The sequence below is a fragment of the Aedes aegypti genome, chromosome 1 (assembly GCF_002204515.2).
Source record: "Aedes aegypti strain LVP_AGWG chromosome 1, AaegL5.0 Primary Assembly, whole genome shotgun sequence".
In the NCBI taxonomy this organism is placed as follows: domain Eukaryota; kingdom Metazoa; phylum Arthropoda; class Insecta; order Diptera; family Culicidae; genus Aedes; species Aedes aegypti.
This window is the reverse complement of record NC_035107.1, coordinates 268,784,417-268,805,667: the sequence shown is the minus strand read 5'-3', so window position 1 is coordinate 268,805,667 and position 21,251 is coordinate 268,784,417. Positions and strand designations below refer to the sequence as shown.

Genomic DNA, 21,251 nt, shown 5'->3' with positions numbered 1-21,251 from the left:
AAGTGGGTTTGCATTTTACATGCTTCACCAACTGTTCGGCAGGCAATAGTGGTGCTGCTGGCGGGAAGATTAGATCAAAGTAATCCAGGCTACTATGTTCTACAGCAAAAAAGCAGTGTTGCTCTGAAAGCAATTGAATGATCATCTCAGCATAGTTTAGACTTTGGAATCAAGAATAACAAATTATCCTTACGTCCCAACAAAATGTGGTCTTCGGCAAAGTTGAAGTTGGGAAGATTTTACATGAAAAGAGCGTGTTCGCTTTTTCATATATCATTATGACGAGCAGATAGAGGACTGAACACAAAAGGTTTGGCTTTTCCATAGTAATTTCCATATAAACTTCAAATAGCGTGTGCACAATCAAATCTCTTCCAAATAAATTCATATTTTGGGAGAATGATTTTCATCATAATTGACATCGTTTAAGCATAGGGGAGCAAAAACTTCAAAATTTGCATCAGTCTAATGTCTCATATATCGCTTAGAACACAGCAATTTTAGTGGCATCGTATAGAGAAAGGATATAGCTTTCATTTAAACTTGAAGAAATTTTGGCGGCATTTTGAATTTGGCCGCCATCTTTTGTTAGAAAAATCGTTTTTCCACCATTAGCGCACCGCTAGTTTTGAATTCTGAAATCATTGCGTAAGATGGGCTACAGAAGCTAGGTGAGCAATGGTATTTACCCTATCAAATGAACGATTTTCTAAATCATGTTAGACGATTTTGACGTATATGGCGAGTGCAATCGATGCAAACATCATATTTTTGTACAACAAAGAAACAAGTTTTCAACCTTTGGTGTATTATTTGAGACAGATGAAGAATAGGAGTATTATTTTGAGTGAAAAAAATATGGCGGCCATCTTGGATTTTGACGCCATCTTAGTTTTAAGTAGTAGAATGAGTTTTCACCTTGTTGCACCAGTGATGCATTTTGAACTGAACGCGAGCCAAAACTGAACGGAGCAAGTTCAAATTTTGCTCGAGAACGCAGTTGACAGTGAACTGCCGAGCCAGAGCACACTGCTGAACTCGAACGCCCCGTTCAGATCTCAATGAATATATTATGTCTTGCTTTGAGCATAGATTTAGGTTTCACCAGGAAAAGATTTCCTGAATCAATAGTAAATTCAATTTGGTTATAAATAAATATATTATGTCTTGCTTTGAGCGCATTTTAAACAACTTTAGAACGGTAAGATGCCGTGAATTCTGTCAGAACAATCTGCGTTCAATTTTCTGCTCACTAGAGTTCAAATTTTTGAACTGAACAATGAGCAAGCCTACTTGATCACTCCGTTCAACAAATTGAACTGGAACGCGAACTGAACGCGTTCAAATGCATCACTGGTTGACACCTGAAAGGGAGGCATCGATACTACAAACGAAATATGACACAAAGTTATTTCAAACTGCAAGAAAACTCCAACTTGCCAACGACAATCAAGGCAGACTTGATGAAAATCGCTAGCTTTCTTTTGTTATGTACCTTTGATCTTTCTGGACAAACATGGAAAGAGGGCCACAGTTTTCTATGCAGTTAATTTTCGTTTTTATTGGACAAAGTAAAATTATGAGTATTTGAATACTTTATATTCAATCAGAATAAAAGGTGCTATTGTGACATTACTTTTGAATCAGCATGAATAGCTTTTCAATCGATTATTTGTCACATTTGATAAAATGCAAAAATATGTTTTGATGAATTACGCGCTCTTATCATGTTTGTCCATTGTTCAAGATCTGGGCTCACAGTGACAGTTCGTGACAGCAGAATCTTGGCTCACCTTGACGTACATAAATTTCGTATCGGTTTCTCCCTCCCAGGTTGGCACTCAACATGTTGACTTTAGTTCTACCGTTACACTCATTCTAATTCTTTTTCTTCTTTTTCCTGACGTTGCGTCCCTACTGGAACACAGCCAGCCCCTCAGCTTAACTAGCTTTGAAAACAAATTATCAAATAGGATTTTCTAACGCTCATTTGCTACCTGAATGATTTTTCTGCATATATTCGTGTTAAAAAATAGCATTTTTTCTTTCCTGTATTTGGTCTAAAACCATTGATTGATATGAACAATCAGTTGAACAGCTCAGATAAGATAAGAAGATTGTTTTTTAAACGGAGGCCTCATAATTCAACATGATGAGCACTTAGATGGTAAACAATCATTCAACTGCTAAAAACCAAGATGGCGTCGAAATCGAAGATGGCCGCCAGATTTTATCACTCAAAATAAAATTCTTATTCTTTACTCAACTCGAATAAAACACCAAAGGTTGAAAACTTGTTTCTTTGTTATACAAAAAATGATGTTTATATTGATTGCACCTGCCATATACGTCAAAATCGTCTAACATGATTTAGAAAATCGTTCATTTGATAGGGTAAATACCATTGCTCACCTAATTTCTGTAACCTATCTTACGCAATTTTTTCTCAGCTTTCTGATGGTGATCTCAGAATTCAAAACTAGCGGTGCGCTAATGGTGAAAAAATGATTTTTCTAACAAAATTCAAAATGGCGGCCTAACTCAAAATGGCCGCAACAATTTTTTCTAGTTTAAATGAAAGCTATATCCTTTCTCTATACGATGCCACTAAAATTGCTATGTGTTCCAAGTGAAATATGAGACGTATCACGTGAAGAAATACCCACGATTTATCAAAAAATGGGATTGTTCGCAAAACGGTTCAGCTAGCTGGCGTACGAAGGGTCCAACAATTTGAGAAAACCGAGTAGACCACCCTTAAGTTTTATCGAAAACTAACGATCGGTGACATAAAAATTGGAATTTTAACGATGGGTGCCGATGGCGGCCTGGTTTCAGCGAGAATTGCTCTAATGATGAATCACCGCTCGGAAAATCGGCTCAAAAACTTCATTTTTTTAATTAACACGCTCAACACACGCCGGAGATAAAAACAGAGCGAGTCGCGCGAAACGAATTCATTTGCTGAAGCCATCACAGAGCACTCTCGAGCAATACGCAAGCAAATCAAATAAAAGTAAAAAAGACACTTAATCACTTTGAAAAATATATTTCCACAGAAAATTTGCACGTGTCTCTTGAACAATTCAGTCAGAGAATGCTCTAGAAATTCTTTCAAAAAATAATTAGTTATTGCATATAAATTCCATTTGTAGGGTTAAAATGCCATCAAGTCGTTACTCTATTACATTGTTCAACATTTTATGGAATTACTGAGGATTTCTCCAACAAAAATCTTATCAGAATTGCCTTCTGAGCTACCAAGCAAGGGTTCTTTCCGCCAATTCTTCACAGAATTCATCAACAATTGCTCCAATGTTTAATGTTCTTTCTAAATTTTCTCTTCAGATTTATTGAAAAAAAAATCCTAAATCTCTCAGAAATTCCCAGCAAAAATTATTCAGGAATTCTTGTAAAAAATGCTTTAAATGACTCTTTCAGATATTCAGAGACATTTTATAGAATGATTTTGATATTCCACTAGATATATTATCATCAATTACATAGAATTGAATTTGAGTAATGTTGGGAAAAGGAGATTTTTCCGAGACGTTATCCGCAGATCTAATCGCATTTTTTCACTCAACCTTCCTTAGACCCTAACAAAAATTTAAAAATTGTATCTTAGGGTCGTTTCCGACCCGAAAATTCAAATAACTCGATTTCAGTTCTTTGGGCCTAAATGGAAGGCACACACGTCTAGTTTCAAAAACCCTTCCGGAGATCCAGATTTGGTAACTAAGGCCACCAGGAACCTGCTGAACCTAAAAAAGGCCTTCTAAAGAACCTCACTTTGACAACCTGTAGTTTCGTAACTGAACAAGTAATCTGAACCGTTCTTATATTGTTGAATAGGTATTCACTTGGACTGTGAATTGAGATTCTCAAATCAAAGGTTACATGATCTGATCAACAACAATATAGCTTTAGAGCAGGCCTGCCCAACCTTTTTGGCTCTTTTTCGACATAAACGGTTGGTGCGTTCACAAAAATAGACCGATATGAACAATATTAGTCTGAAATTGAAGCTTGGTAGTATATTTGTCTAATCCATCCAAATTTAAAGTTTATATCAACCTTAAGCTGCCGGGGTGTTTTCATTACACCGCGCCGGCAGACGAACATGCCTCATGCTGAGGCCCCAAACCGCATATTAAATCCGCACTTTTCGATAATATGCTGCACTTACCTTTTCTCCAGTTATCATACCAATGTAGCGCAGACACTACTGAAAAACAATTTCTAATAGCTGGAGAGGGGATCACCATAATCAATCCGATCTTTGTAAACATCAACACACAATCATTTATTATTATGACATTTCAATACATATTATTCAGCTGCAATAACACACAACACAAGATTGCATACAAGAAGAAGTAAACATAATGTTGTGTGAGAGTTGAATAGGGTAAAGGAGTATAAATAGGGTACAGTAAACTCTATCAAATCAGTTGAAAATAAATCGTGAACTCAAAAGCATCTCTCCGTGTAATTATTCCCTACCGGATCGTATCCGCGGGAACATGCTCCAAGTTCATTTTATTCTCAAAATCGTTGAGAGGTTGCTTCTTCGCATTCCAATAGAACTATTTCGATTTTTTTTCTAACATTGATAAGAAAATTGATAGAAAAAATAACATTTCTAATTAGCTACTACATTTCATGCGCGGAATTCTTTCAGTTGTTCTTTCAAACTCTCTTCCGTGAAAATGCTTAAAAAATTCCAAAAATTTGATCATAGATTTCTTCAAGAAATTATATTATTGTTTTCCATGAGATTTCGGCTTACGAGTCTGTCAAAAAATCACCAAAGATGCATCCAAGTATATTACAAGAATGTTTTCTCTTTCGCTAGGGCTATTTCTGCTGTGGATAATTTTGAAGAAATTTTTCGACTGGTTAACTATACAATTTTCTAATTCATTCTTGAACTTTAAAAAAACATCTCCAGTACTTCTATCAGGTATTTTTAGAAACGACAAGTTCGTCCTGGGTAATTTTTATAAATAACTTCTGGAAATACATTCAGTCTCCATTATTGCTCCAAAAAGTACTCCAGGCATTCTGCTAGCCCCTCTGACCCCCCGTGTTCCTACGCCAATGTTAATCGAAGAAGCAATACTTTAGTCGAATCACAGACAAACAGGCTTAGAACAATTTCCTTAAAAATCCATCGTCCAGTTCCGGTGACCATGTTACAGGTAATACAATAATATGCAAGAAGGCCTACAGATGGCGCTAGCGAGAAACGTCAAACACGAAGGGAAACGATGCGCGCGCCTTTGATTGAGAGACATTGAAGCTCGACCAGGCTGATGGAAATGTATCGATGTAACTGATCAACACAGACTGTGTGATCAATTAGCTGTGAATTTCTAACTTTTGATACTCATATGAAATATAGATGTTCTGCAAGAAAATGCCAACAAATCTCTCGTGAGATTTATGTTGCAGAGCAATTTTGAAATAAACTCTTTCTAAACATTGCCAGTAATTGCATCAAAAATACTTTCAGATGTATCGCCAGTACTCCCGAGTAAAAGCATAGCACTGCCCAGGCTTGACTGAAATTCCTCTGCGATGAAAAAATGAGGTGATTTTGAAGTTTTTCTGGGGAGTTAAATTGAACTTGAAATTCACAACACGAATTCTCAAACGATTCGAGGTAGAGTGCATCGTAATCTCTCTTGCTTCTATTTCACCCTAACTCACACTTCAAAAGCACTCTTAAGTGACCTTCAGAACAAAACAGGCCTCTCGGAGCTATGATGGCACTGTATTTTATTGAATTTTCTTCCGTTGTGTTTTCTTCCTCGCATATTTGTTTGTTGCCTCTCTGTTTTGTTTTTTTTTCACACCCTTAGAAAGGAAAAGACAGCACGCTGCTCTAGAGCATGCTTATATTGACTTGATTGACTTGAGATAAAATACCTGACGATGACATCAGACTCTTATTCCTGTAACTTCTGAGCAATAGCTATTTTTTATGTTTGCACATCTTGGATTAAGCCCTCCATAAAAAATCCTAGCTACGCCAATGCACACGCCTTGTCGAAAAAAGGTAAACGAGCGAGCGTAAGTGAGCTCTCATTGTCTTTTGATTGAGTCTATGGTGCCCCCTGGTTGGCGGTGTAAAAATCGATGCAACATTTCAATTGAACTGTGTGTTTGCCTTTGATGGTACTTACCTACTTGTCATGTGGATTGACCTATGATCTCCGCGCTTGGTTTAAATAGTTTGATGTGCCAACAAAATCAATTTTTGGTTTAGCAATAAAAACCGAAGCTTGTTTATGTGAGTTGTGGGTAGACTCACCAACGTAGAAAGCTGTCATTATCACCAAAACAGCTACGCAACAGGTATCTCCGAAAATATTTGATCACTTGACATTGAGCACGCAGCTTTGGCTGCTAAGAGCAAAATTGCCGCTTGAAAGAACTCAAACATCAAGTGGTCAACTAATTATACAGAGTAAGCAGCATTGTGAACAGGTTTACTTTTGGATTCAGAAGAAATTTGTCAAGGGCATTGAGAGTTTGATGTTTTGGGACTTCATCGAATGGCTGTTTTTGCGACTGCATACTGTGTTTCAGAGAACAGATTTACGTGGGAAGATGCATTTTAAGACCTCTTGAATGAAGCTTTTAACAAAAGCTTTGTACTTTTAGGCCCAATAATCACAAGTAAAGTGTATGTGATTAAACTTATAAGAACCATTGGAAGCCATTGAAATTATCTGTACTATTTATGATCATGTCAGAAGATTTAAAAAACTCAGGCCAAAATCTATGAATGGATCAAAAATTAGCGCTAGGTCGGAAATTGGTGCTCTTCCTCTTTTGTTTCTATCAGATGTCTTGGAAGATTGGAGCAAGCTGATGATTTCACTAGTAAGATTCTTATTCTTCTTCTTGGCATCACGTCCTCACTAGGACAGAGCCTGCTTCTCAGCTTAGTGTTCTTATGACAACTTCCACAGTTTTTAACTGAGAGCTTTCTTTGCCAAAGTTGCCATTTTTCGCATTCGTATGTCGTGTGGCAGGTACGATAATACTCTATGCTCAGGGAAGTCAAGGAAATTACGAAAAGATCCTGACCGACCGGGAATCGAACCCAGACACCATGGCTTTGCTTTGTAGCCGCGGACTCTAATCACTCGGCTAACGAAGGCTGAGATGTGAGATTATGGCAACCGAATTCAATCAGTCACTAAAGGTCACGCAAATGGAGGCTCGTCTAGAGCGTCAGAATACCAAACTAAGACTCTGATCACTAATTCTTGCGATAACTGGCTAAAACAAGCGTGCAACAGAAAACGTCACATCGGGTTTGACCTTACTGCTACGACAACAACCTGTTGGTTTACACGAGACGCAAATCCCCAGTTTAAGTCGCTGACACGTGAATTTCCATATTCGTAAGTAGTTAGATACAAACCGACACAGCACCGAAATATTTAAGCCTAAAATACCTGTTCTTAACACTAAATCACTCACCGTCCTAGCTCAACAAGTAGATTGATTGGATCAGTGTTTTTTACTTTTTCTATAAACTGGTTTTCAGCGCACGTATTTTGACTATTACTATAGTCAACTCTCCCTTACTCGATAATTTCCCTAACCGGATAAATGCCTTGTCCCTTCCATCTAGCATATTTGGATCTCTCTGTAAGTCGATATCTTTCTAACTCGATGTTCCCTAACTCGTTTCATTTTTCTAGGTAAGTTTATCTCTCTAACTCAATATTTTGATGAAAATACTTTTCTCACAATTGAATATCATGGTTATGTTGATTGTTAAATGAATTAATAGGTTTACAATCCATTTGAAGATAATATTTTTTTTATTTGTTTTTTTTTTTGTCTGTTAAAAGTTCAAAAAGAGTAAAATATCGAGTTAGGGAGAGTTGACTATTTAACTTTTCACGCCAGGGCCCTTTGCTGAATTAATCACCGATCACAGCTGATCTGAGACGTATTCGTTGGACCTTCCTCGTTTTCATTCATGCGCCAACTTTGAGGAAATGTTTGCTAGTCGTAAATGCGTCACATGCTTTAAATTTATGACTTTACGAATCTGTAAAGCTGGACCTATAATTTTGGAAGAGCCGGTTACACTGGACCTCTAAAGCGAGACGGAAGTTTATACAAACGAGATGTCTAATTTGCGAAGGCCACCAGATGCCATCGCAAATTCATGGCTGCCTGTAATCTTGGAGATATAGGATAGTTAATAATGATTCCCTTTAGGGTAGAAGTACCAATTATGGCTATAGCACCAATTATGGCAATAATGGGAACAAAAAGAGATTTTTCTTATTGTTTCACTAGAATATAACGGCTTATATTCATAGGAATGATAAACCTATTTGTTTCGAAAAATGAACATTTGAAAATTTTGCCTCACACACCACTTACGAAATGTATGTTTTCATCCGGAAAAACTGCTTCAACCGAATAATGTATGTTGCCTAGTGAGAACAAATGAATAAATTTAGCTGGTGAATGATAGCTCTACTGTTTTAAGCCGGAAATCGTGTTATTTCCACTATGTCGATAACTGGTACAAGGAGTGTATGAGAGCCTAATTATGACGACACTCTAGAGGCAGTTTGTTTACATTTTTTGATCAGTGAAATAAAAGAAGTAAAGCTGTTTTACTGGTGACTTCCACGAAGAGAACGTTCGGTAAGGCATTATCTTCATGTTTTGTACTCAATTGCTAAGATTTTTCAATCACACGTTCGAAAATGTTTGCAAGCGGATGATGCTAATTTCATGGTAGAGGGGGGTTTACAGTGACACTCGATTTTTGAATTTTCCCTCTTTTTTCCTTAAAATTAGGCGCTGAAAAGGTAATGTGAGTTTATTAATGCTGTTTTGCATCATAATTTGCGTTTTCATTACATTTCGACTCCATTTCGAAAATAATTTGCTCCCATGAACCCATTGCAATAAATTGATTTAACATGTATTTAACACAAAACTTTTGGAAAATTTGATGAGGAATCACTTTATTACATATTAGCGTTGTATTATCATTCGCTCTGGTGACGTTTGAGTTCATTTCGTGCAAATATTCGATAGTCCATAACTGGGACACTTCTATGTCGAATGCTAGGAACTCTATTGCCATAATTGGTACAAAGACAATGCTTTTTAAAACCATTTTTTAGAAGCTTATAGTCAATTTAGTATTAAAACTGTTTAATTCAACTGCTTCGCAAGGCTTCAAACTAGTAATTAACACCAACTAGTCATGCTTACGTTTTAGGAACGCGGTTAAAACTTGATTTTTATCCGTACTGTTGACATATTGCATCCATAATTGGTACACCTACCCTACGCACCTGTAGGCAATTGGGATACAAATAGCCAAAGCTTTAAAAACGGATCTATTCAGTTAGACTGTGATCGTGGGTTCGGATCCCGCCAGTCGAGAATCTTTTCAGTTTGGAAATTGTCTCATCTTCCCTGAGACTATCTTCGTGCTTGTCATACATTATACCAGCAGTATGCGGCGCCGCCGTCTTTTCGAATCCAACATGTTCTAAGCAACCGTTGGATACTCAAATTCATTTCAAAGCGAATGGACCGATGCACGAGTTCACTAATTTGACGTTTGAGCGGTGCCGAATTCACTGGTTTCCATGGTCACATAAATAACACGGCACCGCTGAAACGTCAAAAAGTGAACCCGTGCATAGGTCCATACTCAAATGATCTTGGCTGCTGTCAAACCCATTAGGTGGGATTGGGGTTGCCATATACGTGCATTATACACATGCAAAATGATGGAATGAGTGCGCATCGTACCCTTGTGGTGTGTGAATACAATTTTTTTCTGCTCTCGGAAGTTTCTAAAACTATCTAAAGCAAAAATCGCAGTACTTTTCAGAGCTACAAAAACAAATACTTTTCAGTATTATTTTTTTCTACTATTGATCGCTTTTCGATCCTTGTTAGGACTTGTGCCTTCGATTTCTCGTTGGACCCGTTAATGAAAGCTAGCGGTGGTGATCCTTCTTGGACACCGTCTTGGGAAAAAAACCTCTTAGAAGGCCACTTTTTCTGTCGTTTATTCAACCCTGTATGCTACCACGATCAAAAGGAAGGATGAATCTCTGAATTAACAACTTTCTTCCAAAGAGCGGGTATTAAAACTGCCACAAATCGTTTCAAAATGGAAGAGAGGACGGGGTGAAATGAATAATGTTGATAATAGCATCGAAACAAGCAATCAGTTCGATGCTCTAGACAAACTTTCCGAACATCAAGCCGAAGCAGCCTCTAACTCAGGCTCTTTGATTCAAGTGCGGAAACAAAGAGTGTCGCCTAGACCTGTTCATATTTGGAAAAAATGTCTGGAAATCTACCGGTCAAGTAGTATTCGGAATTCGCATGCCAAGAACAATGTCTGGTCAAATTTTCAGCTCATTTAACAAAGATTTCAGTATGCTTCAAGTTGAAAATGTGTTTTTGGGCTTATTTCAATGTTTGAAAAATCATAACTAGCATGTGGAAAATCAAGACCACTTGCTATTACCACTATTTGAAAGCTAATTCCATTCTGTTAAAGTTTGTCGAACACGCTAATAAGATTAAATTGAGTTTAAACGTTGTTTGATCCAAATTTGTTCTCCACAGTACCCAGAAATTATCGTTTTCTCAATATACATGGTATATAAAACACCCATTGGCATTATTTTTTCAGGCCCTAATTAAATCATGCATGACACATGTATCGAAAACGAATGAATTGAACAAGTTTGCATTGCTTTTTCTTCCCGAGTGATGATTGTTTTGATCGCATTTCACTGATCATTTAGAACGATTTGAAAACAATCATCATCATCGATTGAGAAAAGGCAGGTGTTCATTTTTTGTATTCTTTGAAGCTCACGGTCGTGCTTTTGGCTCACCCACAGTGGATTTACAAATGTGCTTCATAATTACCTATTTTTTACAATTTATTTTCGTAAGATAAATGGTAACTTTGAACGTGACTGACGTTAAGATATGCATAGTCATCATATCTGAAAGTTAAAAATCCATAATTTTCATGCAGGCATGCTTTTCAGTGAAAACAATTCCCGAAAAAAGAGATTTTCAAGAACCTTCAGAGATACAAACCTCACCCAAACTATGTTAAAACATGCTCCAATCATAAAATCGTGTTCGGTAAAAGTTCGTAGAATTGGATAAACTACTATGTAGAGGTATTTCCGATAAATTTTGATGTTTCGTTCTGTAGTTATGATATTCTAAAGCTTGAGCAAAAACTTATAATTGATTTGAAGCACAATTAAATTCATTGGCGTAGGAACAGGGGGGGCCAGGGGGGCCTGGCCCCCTCCAGAATCATCCAGCCCCCCCCCCCAGAATTTTTGATGATAGTTAAAATAGAAATTAAAAAAAAAAAAATAACACGAAGCAAAATCTTCTGAATCAATGTCACGACTCTTGTTATTGACAAAATTCTTTTCAGTTGTTACGTTATTTTAGAAAAACCTCGCTTGTCTTAAACAGCATCAGCGTAGCGCTTTTGACCTCGGTGAATCGCACAACAGCCAAAAGCATAACCTCCGGTTGTCGATCGATTGGTTACTGTTATAACTAGCTTTTTGTTGTATGCTATAAGTGCAATTTTTCGATATCTCCGGTGCAAAAAAATATCGTGGTAAAATAAAGCTTCAATATCCTGGAATTCTAATTGCCAAAAATCGCTTTCTCTTCTGAATAACCCAAATATTGCTGTTTCAGCATAAAGCAGCATATAGGGGAATTAGGGGCATAATGGACATGTTAAGCAAATGTTCGTTTTAAGACCCTTAAATGGCAATGTATTTAATTTACCCCCGGCTAGTTTTCAAGTTTGATGTTAGTACGACGTGCCACATTCATTCATAGTGATAAAAATCAAATCATATGTCAGAAAAGCGAGATAGAAAATTGGGTCGAAAACAAGGCTGGTAAAAAGGGATCGGGGCGAAATGAACACCTGTATGAAATTTAGTTATTCCAACATATTCAATGACTGTCAATCATTCCGATATGCAAAAGGACTCTCCCTCAATCATAATAGCTAAAAAGAACCTTTCTGGGTGCGTTACTTTGCTCAAAAATTAGATTCTTCCACGGTCTTGCTTATATGCCAATTTGAAACTGAGAAAAATTTTAAGTCAAATTTTAAAGAACAATTGAAGCAAAAAATATTTTTTTTTTTACCGTTAAGCATTTCAAATGCATTACAGGTTTCATGCAGTGAATGAACTTTTGATGAAATATGTGTATTATCAGATATTGAGAGGGTGTCCATTTCGCCCCGTATGTTCATTATGCCCCTAATCCCCCTACAGTGCATTCTGATCACTCATGTATTTAGGATACCCTGCTCGAGGTGTCTGGTGATGATGATTTCCTTAATGAGAATTCACTAAAGAAATCCATACATTAACTTCATAGTGTATGTAAACTCGTATATTGTCCGACAAAAATAATTGAAGAGATAGACAAACTTACTAAAGGAATTTCTCAGACAATACATAGTCGAAAGAGGATGGGGCCCCCGTAGCGGTAAACGCGCAGCTATTCAGCAAGACCAAGCTGAGGGTCGTGGGTTCGAATCCCACCGGTCGAGGATCTTTTCGGGTTGGAAATTTTCTCGACTTCCCAGGGCATAGAGTATCTTCGTACCTGCCACACGATATACGCATGCAAAAATGGTCATGGCATAGTAAGCTCTCAGTTAATAACTGTGGAAGTGCTCGTAAGAACACTAAGCTGAGAAGCAGGCTCTGTCCCAGTGGGGACGTAACGCCAGAAAGAAGAAGAAGAAGACATAGTAGAAATTCTTGTTGAAAAATAAGGCTTAACTTTCAAGGAGCTTCGGTATGGCCAAGTTTTATTCAGATGGATGGCAAAAATTTAAACTGGCGTGAATAAATGTAACAAAATCCAACAATAAATTCCTTCTTTGATTCAATTTTTTAAGTTTTTTTCGCATGAATAAATTTATCAATTAATTTGATCAATTACCAACAGGTTTTTAGTAAAATTTAAAAAATCTTTCGATATTCTTGGTAGAATTTTAGTATAATCAAATTCCTCAATAGTGGTGAAGTAATCTGTAGAGAAACATGTAGCAAAATAACTGGCAAGAGGGAAATGATTCATTAAGATATTCATAAAGAAATTTGTATTGATCTTCCTTAGCATTAGAAGCATTAGAAATAATTTCACCAATTGGTCGGTGTTCAGGCAGACCGGATTAGATGATATTTTGGCCTTCTAAAGATGAGTTAACGATTTTATAAAATTTAATTTTTTTTTGTACGATTTTGACACAGATGTGTTATTAAATTGACAAGTTCCAACATAGGTAAATATTTGTTACCGTAAAACGGGGTACCTTTGATAGTTTTTTCGAAGAAAACTTGAATATTTATGCATGCTGTTTCCAAGAATTATAATTTGTATTTTTAAAACAAGTACTGGCATCCTAGCTATCGATTGCAGTTGCCAGATTTCCAAAAGATTTATTCTTAATGGATATATAATTTTTCATATAATCGAAAGTCGGTTTTCTGTTTTGGGGTAACTTTGATAATGGAGTACAAATCGAACAAAATTGAATGAATTACGGAACATTTATAGGGCGTTGCATACATCTAGGCGTTTAACACTATATGGAAATTTCTTACTTAGATTACAAAAATGACCCCAGTTTGCAAAAATGATTTTCGCTGAGACCGAATTCATGTTCTACTATAACTAGGCTGTCAAGAATAAGTGACGAACTCATTATGACTTCATCAAATAGTGATCGTAGAACTGATTTTTTGTAAGCGTTTCAGAAATGTGAAAATCTTACAAATTTTTAATATTTGCATAAAAATCTTCAAATGTACTTGATTCCAACGAAAACAGCTGTGACATGAAGTGTCATACTGATACTCTTGACATTTGCATTCGTTTTGCTTAACTTATTAACAGAAACTTTGTTAAATCGTTTAGTATGTTGTGGGTCTCGCACTATCAAAGTTACCCGCATTATCAAAGTTACCCCGTTTTACGGTACTCCAAATGCTTGAAGTAAGTTTTTCAGAAATCATTTAAAAATACTTGATCCAGTCTGTTTAAAAACCGACCAATTATTGTCAGAATCCATATTCTTGGTTTGAATTTTTGTGCGATACGAGTGCGGAATTTCTAAAGGCTTTCTGGCAGAATTCTAGAGATCCAGAAGTCAAGAATGGATATATTTCAAAGATGATTCTGAAGATCCAGAAGTCAAGGATGGATATATTTCAAAGATGAATTCTAAAAATGATTCTGACGGAACTTCATGAGAAATTTGTTTTATTTGTAAATTAATTAAAGAAATTTTAACTAACCTATAATATACCTCTAGAGAAAAGATTATAAATTATCTTTCATTGCACCATTGTTCATATATTGTTCTACCTGCTTCAACATTTAAGGAATTTCTTACAAAAATCTTTCCATACTCCAAAAAGCAACAATTTAGAGAATCTAAAAAAAGGTAGTTTTAAAAAAGCAGAATTCTTATGCATATGATTTTTAAAAGTCCATCAGGAATCCCTCAACAAATTTTCAAAGTAATGCAAAAGTTTCCACTAAGATTTCAATTCATTAAAATCTTACATTACGAATTTTACCACAACATATCTTCGATAATGTCCTTAAAAATTCCTGAAATATTTTCGTGTTAATATTCTACAGTACTACATACTTATCAATAATAAATTCATCGAAAAAATTTGTTTGGAATTTTTAAAAGTAGGAAAAATGGGTTCATTCCACATCAATATACTCACCATAGTATCATGAAATTTCGGAGTATATACAACATATGTTCTAAGATTTTATTTAATAATAGTTCCTGTAAAAATTTCATCCATTTTAACACGAATCATTTTCTATTTCAAAAGACGAAGTAAAAAGAACAAACATGTTAAGAGTAAATCTATCATGGACCACTCAAGCTTTTCTGTGAGGTACATTGTGAACATGTTTCATTCTACGGTTTTATTCTTGAATTTTATGACGGACTATTTTTGTAAATTTTTCCAAATGATATTAAAGGCGCAATTATTAAAAAAAAATTCCAACAAAGTTCTTTCAAACCTTATTTTGTATGTATTTCTCTAGAAAACTAATATGGAGTGATTCCTCTACGAATCAAAGCAATCCCCAAAAATATTGATAGGAATAGAGTAGTTTTGCACCAAAAAATTGAGCGGGGATAAATTTTCAAATGTTATTTATGGAAGAATCCTGCGATTATCATTCCGAAAAAATGCAGTTATTTCTAGAAGCTGAAAGAATACTTGATGGAACTTTTTGAGAAATATGTTAAGAATAAATTGTAAAATCTTATTTAATCTAAGAAAAATTTCTTCAAGAAATGCCCCCAAATCAATCAAAAATACTTAGATAAATTTCTGGTACATTTTTCGGGAGAATCTTAGGGAAACAATAATATAATTCTCTAAGAAATCCCTGATCAAATTACTCAGAAAATCAGTTGAACGTAATCCGCTAGACTGATAGAATTCTTTAACCATTTTTTCGAGAGTGTTTTGAAGGAATGCGGGGTGTTGCTCATTGACTTTAGAGAAATCTAAAGAAACATTATCTGTGAAAGAATAATGTAGATAGATCTGCTGATAGAACTTTTTTGAGAAAACGTGCAAAATATGTTCCCAATTGAATTATTTTAAATTGCTCATAAAATTCTTGTGGAATATTAAGGGGAATCCTTAGAGTAACATCTGGTAGAATTTTTTTTTTTTTTTTTGCAGGAAGTCTAGAGAATTTTTGCTGCGAATTATTCAAACAAAATTTTTGGAATGCCCAAACCTTTTTTTTACAAACAACTGGAGGATACTTTAAATAAACAATTGGAATGAATATATAATTAATACGTCTAAGACCTTCCAAAATAAATGATAAAATGATTTACTAAAGCATTCTCAGGTGGAATTCTTCAAGAGATTTTTAAACAATTCGATAGAGATTCTTCGAAAAATTTCCTGGTGAGATCGAAAAGTCTGGGAATGATTTTTCGTGGGAATCCCAGGGATGAACTCAGCTAAAATTGGTAAAGGAGTTCTTGAAGAATCCACTGAAAAGTACGAACATAATTTATGAAGAAATTCCCGTAGTAATTCCCAGAGGAATCTCTTCAAAGCACATGGTTATTTTTCTACAATTCTTGAAGGATTTTTGACTGACAAAAAGAATGGATCTTTTCCGTAGCGAAAAACAAAATTTACGAATACCACTGATGTATCACGAATATAACGAATATAACTTATAAATAAAATCAATACAAATCCATTAAAACTACGAAATTTTCGTGACATTACTTCTATAAAACAAGTATTTGCTAGGACCCCCCTAGGCCCCCTCCAGAAAAAAATCTTAGCTACGCCAATGACTAAATTTATACTAAATTGAATGAAATTTTAGCCAGAAGTTCATTTCGCAATGAAAAATCGAAGTATTGGTTGACTGGGGAGTTTCCAGACATTTGACATTGAAAATATGAATAGGTCTAGTGTCGCCCATCGTGTTCAGATGTTCCGAATTTGAGGGATTTAGGCAGGAAACCTTGAACTACATTAGGTGAATCACGGTTTCCTCTCAAAAGAAAGGAGACTTTCACGTTTTGCCGGATACTCTTAAAGATCGCGAACTTCTTCTCAAACATCTTGCAGGGAAGAAGCACAATTTTTTTTACTTATGACGACAATACTGAACGTTTGTTAAAATTCGTCTTGAAAGGTCTCTCAAGTGATTATAAGTCACCTGAAGAGATCCAAAAATGGAATAAATCATTTACTTGGTTTTTCCCTAGTCCTAAAAATCATTATGAAAAAGAATACCCAATCTGGCATTGTTCGGAAAGGGCTTTCTCAAGAATATTATTTAGTTCACTTTAACAAAAAAGATCTGAATAAAATTAAAGCTTTAGAAAAAGCTAGACTTATATTTGATGTCCGTTAAAATGTCCGTGGGAACATTTCCAGAACCTGGAGGAAATGACCAGAACCCCACTCAGTGCCGTTGGTGCCAAAAGTGGGATCATGGTACAAAAAATTGCCGCATGGATGTTAAATGCATGATTTGCGGTGGTTCTTCTCACGCTAAGGCCGTCTGGCCAGTGAAGGAAGATATCAATAAGTTCATATGCGCCAATTGTGGGGGCAATCATAAGTCTAATTTTTGGGATTGCCCTTCGCGTAGGCGAGTCGTCGAGGCTCGTGCCAGGCAGATGAAAGATAATATCCATTACGATAACGGTCGTTTCCGGAATTTGCCTGGTAGAGTATCGAACAATGCTCATTTTTCAGTTAACGATCGCTTGATTAGGAATCATAACCATCAGGAAGATCATAATCATGCTCATTCACAAACAAATTTTAATCCGTCGGGTAGCCGTTCGAATCTTTTAATTTCGAATGTATCTACCCACGGAAAATCCTTTGCCGATATCGTAGTAGGTAATTTGAACTCCTCCCCTATTCGTACTATGAGTACCCATTCCACTTGTTTCAAATCAAATGGAAAAAAAAAAAAACTAGAGATGGGCAAAACGGCTTATTTTAGTGAACGAATTCTACTCCGCCTCTTCGTCTACCGAAAATTCTGATGGAAAATCATCAAATGTACCCACTTCAAGTGATATGTCTGCCTCTGATTTTAATTTTCTAACTGAACAATTGAATCTAATGATTGATGCAACGTTCAAAGCCACCACTATGACTGAAGCAGTCCAAGTAGGTGTAAAATTTATAAATCAAATTGTTATTGGATTACGTTTTCTAATGGATCCAAATAATTATTTAAATATTTTAAATTAGAATGCTCGTTCTCTGAATGGCGAAGAGGGCGAGCTGTATAATTTTCTTACAGCTAATAACGTTCATATAGCAGTTATTACTGAAACGTATTTAAAACCTGGATCTAAACTCAAAAGAGATCCTAACTTTTTTATTTATCGTAATGACCGACTTGATGGGGCATGTGGGGGAGTTGCAATCATCATTCATAGGCGTATAAAACATCAACTGTTTACGTCATTTGAAACTAAAGTTTTTGAATCTTTAGGTGTTTCTGTTGAAACACAGCTTAGTAAATATACTTTCATAGCTGCCTATTTGCCTTTCCAATGCTCTGGACAGCAAGTTAATTTGCTCCAAACTGACTTGCAAAAATTGACTCGTAATAAGTCAAATTTTTTTGTCATTGGTGACTTTAATGCCAAACACCGGTCATGGAATAATTTTCAAAGTAATTCCAACGGCAGAATTGTATTTGATGAGTGCTCTTCAGGATATTTTTCAATTCAATACCCTGATAGCCCTACATGTTTTTCCTCTTCTAGAAATCCATCTTCGATTGACTTGGTCTTAACTGACTAGAGTAATCTTTGTAACCAATTAATTACTCATGCAAATTTGATTCTGATCATGTCCCTGTTACATTTCAAATATCCCATGAAGCGATTTTCAATCCTATCAGCTTCACTTTCAATTATTTTCGAGCCGACTGGAATATATATGAAATATATATTGATTCATATATTGATGTTAACATTTCTTTACAAACAAAACTTGATATTTACAATACTCTTGAAATTTTAACAAATTCCATTGTTGAAGCCAGGAGCATTGCAATTCCAAAATGTGAAGTAAAATTTGAATCCGTGATTATAGACGATGCAAAATTTAAATTTAGGACTTACTAGTCCAATAGAAAATCAAGTTACTCAGGACTTCAAAAATATTCTTAATCAAGAGAACGTAATCAAAAATTCCTGGGAGACTGATTTGGAAAAAGTGAGAACTATTATTTAAAAAAAAACAAAAATATGAAAGCTCCCGGCGAAAGTAGCTAATCATTCTTAGATCATATATTTAACAAATGTTTTCAGTTTGCATATTTTCCTGACAAATGGAAAAATGCTAAGGTTGTTCCAATATTGAAACCAGACATAGATCCTGCAGAAGCTTCTAGCTATCGTCCAATCAGTTTGCTTTCCTCCATCAGTAAACTTTTTGAAAAGGTCAATTTGAACAGAATGATGGCCCACATCAACGAAAATTCAATTCTGCCTTGGACAGTCGACCACTTATCAACTTTTAGTGAAACAAATTTGATCCGTTCCAACAAAACTGAAGGCTATTCAACTGGTCTTGCTCTTCTAGACATAGAAAAAGCATTCGACAGTGTATGGCATGAAGGCTTGATTGTTAAATTCAAAACTTTAATTTTCCAACATATATTGTTACAACAATTTAAAGTTATCTGTCAAATCTTACACTTCAGGTTAATTATAAGAACTCCAGGTCTGAAAGACTTCCTGTAAGAGCTAGTGTTCCTCAACGCAGCATTTTGGGACCAATATTATACAATATTTTCACATCTGACATACCTTAGGGGCTGTCCATTAATCACGTAAGGGTTTATGGTGGGAAGGGGGGGTTTGAGATTTCTTACGCGCCAAACAATTTATTTTTGATTTTTATACAAAAAATCTTACCATGGGGGGAGGGGGGGTTGAAAAACTCCGAAAATTGTCTTACGTAATTAATGGATCGCCCCTTAGTTACCTCAGAGATGTCAAAAATCCTTGTTTGGATGACACAGGCCTTTCCGCCAAAGGACGAAGCCTGCGTGTCATCTGTAGTCGATTGCAAAAAAGTTTGGATATTTTTTCTTCATACTTGCAAAAATGGAAGATTTCTCCTAATGCCTCCAAAACTCAACTAATAATATTCCCCCATAAACCAAAAGCTCTTTATTTAAAACCTTCAAGTAGACATGTTGTTACGATGAGAGGGCTTCCAAAAAATTGGACAGATGAAATTAAGTATCTAGGGCTCATGCTATATAAGAATTTAACTTTCAAAAATCACATTGAGAGCATTCAAGCCAAATGTAACAAATATGTAAAATGTCTCTATCCCCTTATTAGCATAAAATCAAAACTTTGTCTTAAGAACAAGCTTTTGATATTCAAACAAATTTTCAGGCCAGCCATGGTGTGTGCTGTACCAATATGGACTAGCTGTTGTAATACCAGGAAGAAAGCTCTGTAGAGAATTCAAAATAAAATTTGAAAATGATTTTTAAGCTTCCTCCCGGGTATAGTACCAATGAGTTACATAAAATATCCCATGTTGAAGCATTGGAACAAATGTCAAATAAAATAACTAATAATTTCAGGCAAAAATCGTTCTATTGCCACGATTAATGCGTTATATGTTAAGGTTAAGTTAGGTTAAGTAAATTGTGAGTGTAAATAGGATGACAGAACACCTAGATATAAGAAATGAATGTAATGTTTAAAATGATACTAATGAAGAAATAAAAAAAATAAAAAATCTTACAAATATGATCTCTTATATATCTTCTCTCTTTTCAGGAATGTGCCAAATACAACATCAAACACTACCTCGTGTCCTGCCGGGTGACGCAATCATACGATGCCGGTGCCTGTGTGTACTTCTACTTTGGGTTTAACCACACCGGTTTTCCGGATCCGGTCATCATCTATGAAACCATAGAGAACCACGCTCGCGATGAAATCCTTTCCTCCGGTGGGTCCATTTCGCATCATCACGGCGTGGGGAAGATCCGGGCCCGGTGGTACCCGAAAACCGTATCGGAAGTCGGTGTCAGTTTGTATCGGGCCACCAAGCAGGAACTGGACCCCAAGAACATCTTCGCCGTTGGGAACTTCTTGCCGGAGCTGCAGACCGGGCATCATGGCGAGCAGCATCAGGACGGGTCAGAGCAGGGAAATTTGGTGTCGAAGCTGTAGAGGAAAAGGAGATTTTGCGTTCTGTTCAATGTGAATTTATTTTAGGATAATTTTATACGAAATGGATCATATAAGTTGCATTTTGGTGTGATTACAGACATTCCAGTTATTGTAATTTCTATGTGTAGCTAATTTATGTTACCCAGTGGCTCAGTATGCTCAGAACAATAAAGTTATTGTTTGCAGGAGGAGACGAGGTTTTACTAAGACAGTGATGACAAGCCAGGAAGCCAATAAATATTTAAATAAGCCGTATTTAAGTCTTTTAATTGCATTCCATATGCTTAGTGTAACTTCGTGAGATGAATCTAGGTACCATCAGTGCACCAGATTCCGCTCATTTAAGGGAAGCCATGTGTTTAAACGTTTATTATAAAATAACTATTGAGTC

The 21,251-nt window shown here is 35.9% G+C and overlaps 1 protein-coding gene across 1 annotated transcript in view; it reads left to right on the top strand.

Annotated features, from left to right (window-relative positions):
- Positions 1–21,048, top strand: part of LOC5573336 (alkyldihydroxyacetonephosphate synthase) — a 60,329-nt gene extending 39,281 nt beyond the window's left edge. Inside the window, exon 5 of the mRNA XM_021837778.1 lies at positions 20,462–21,048. Coding sequence (XP_021693470.1) covers positions 20,462–20,860 — 399 coding nt within the window. The 3' untranslated portion in view covers positions 20,861–21,048. The remainder of the gene's footprint in view (positions 1–20,461) is intronic.
- Positions 21,049–21,251: the final 203 nt, after the last annotated feature.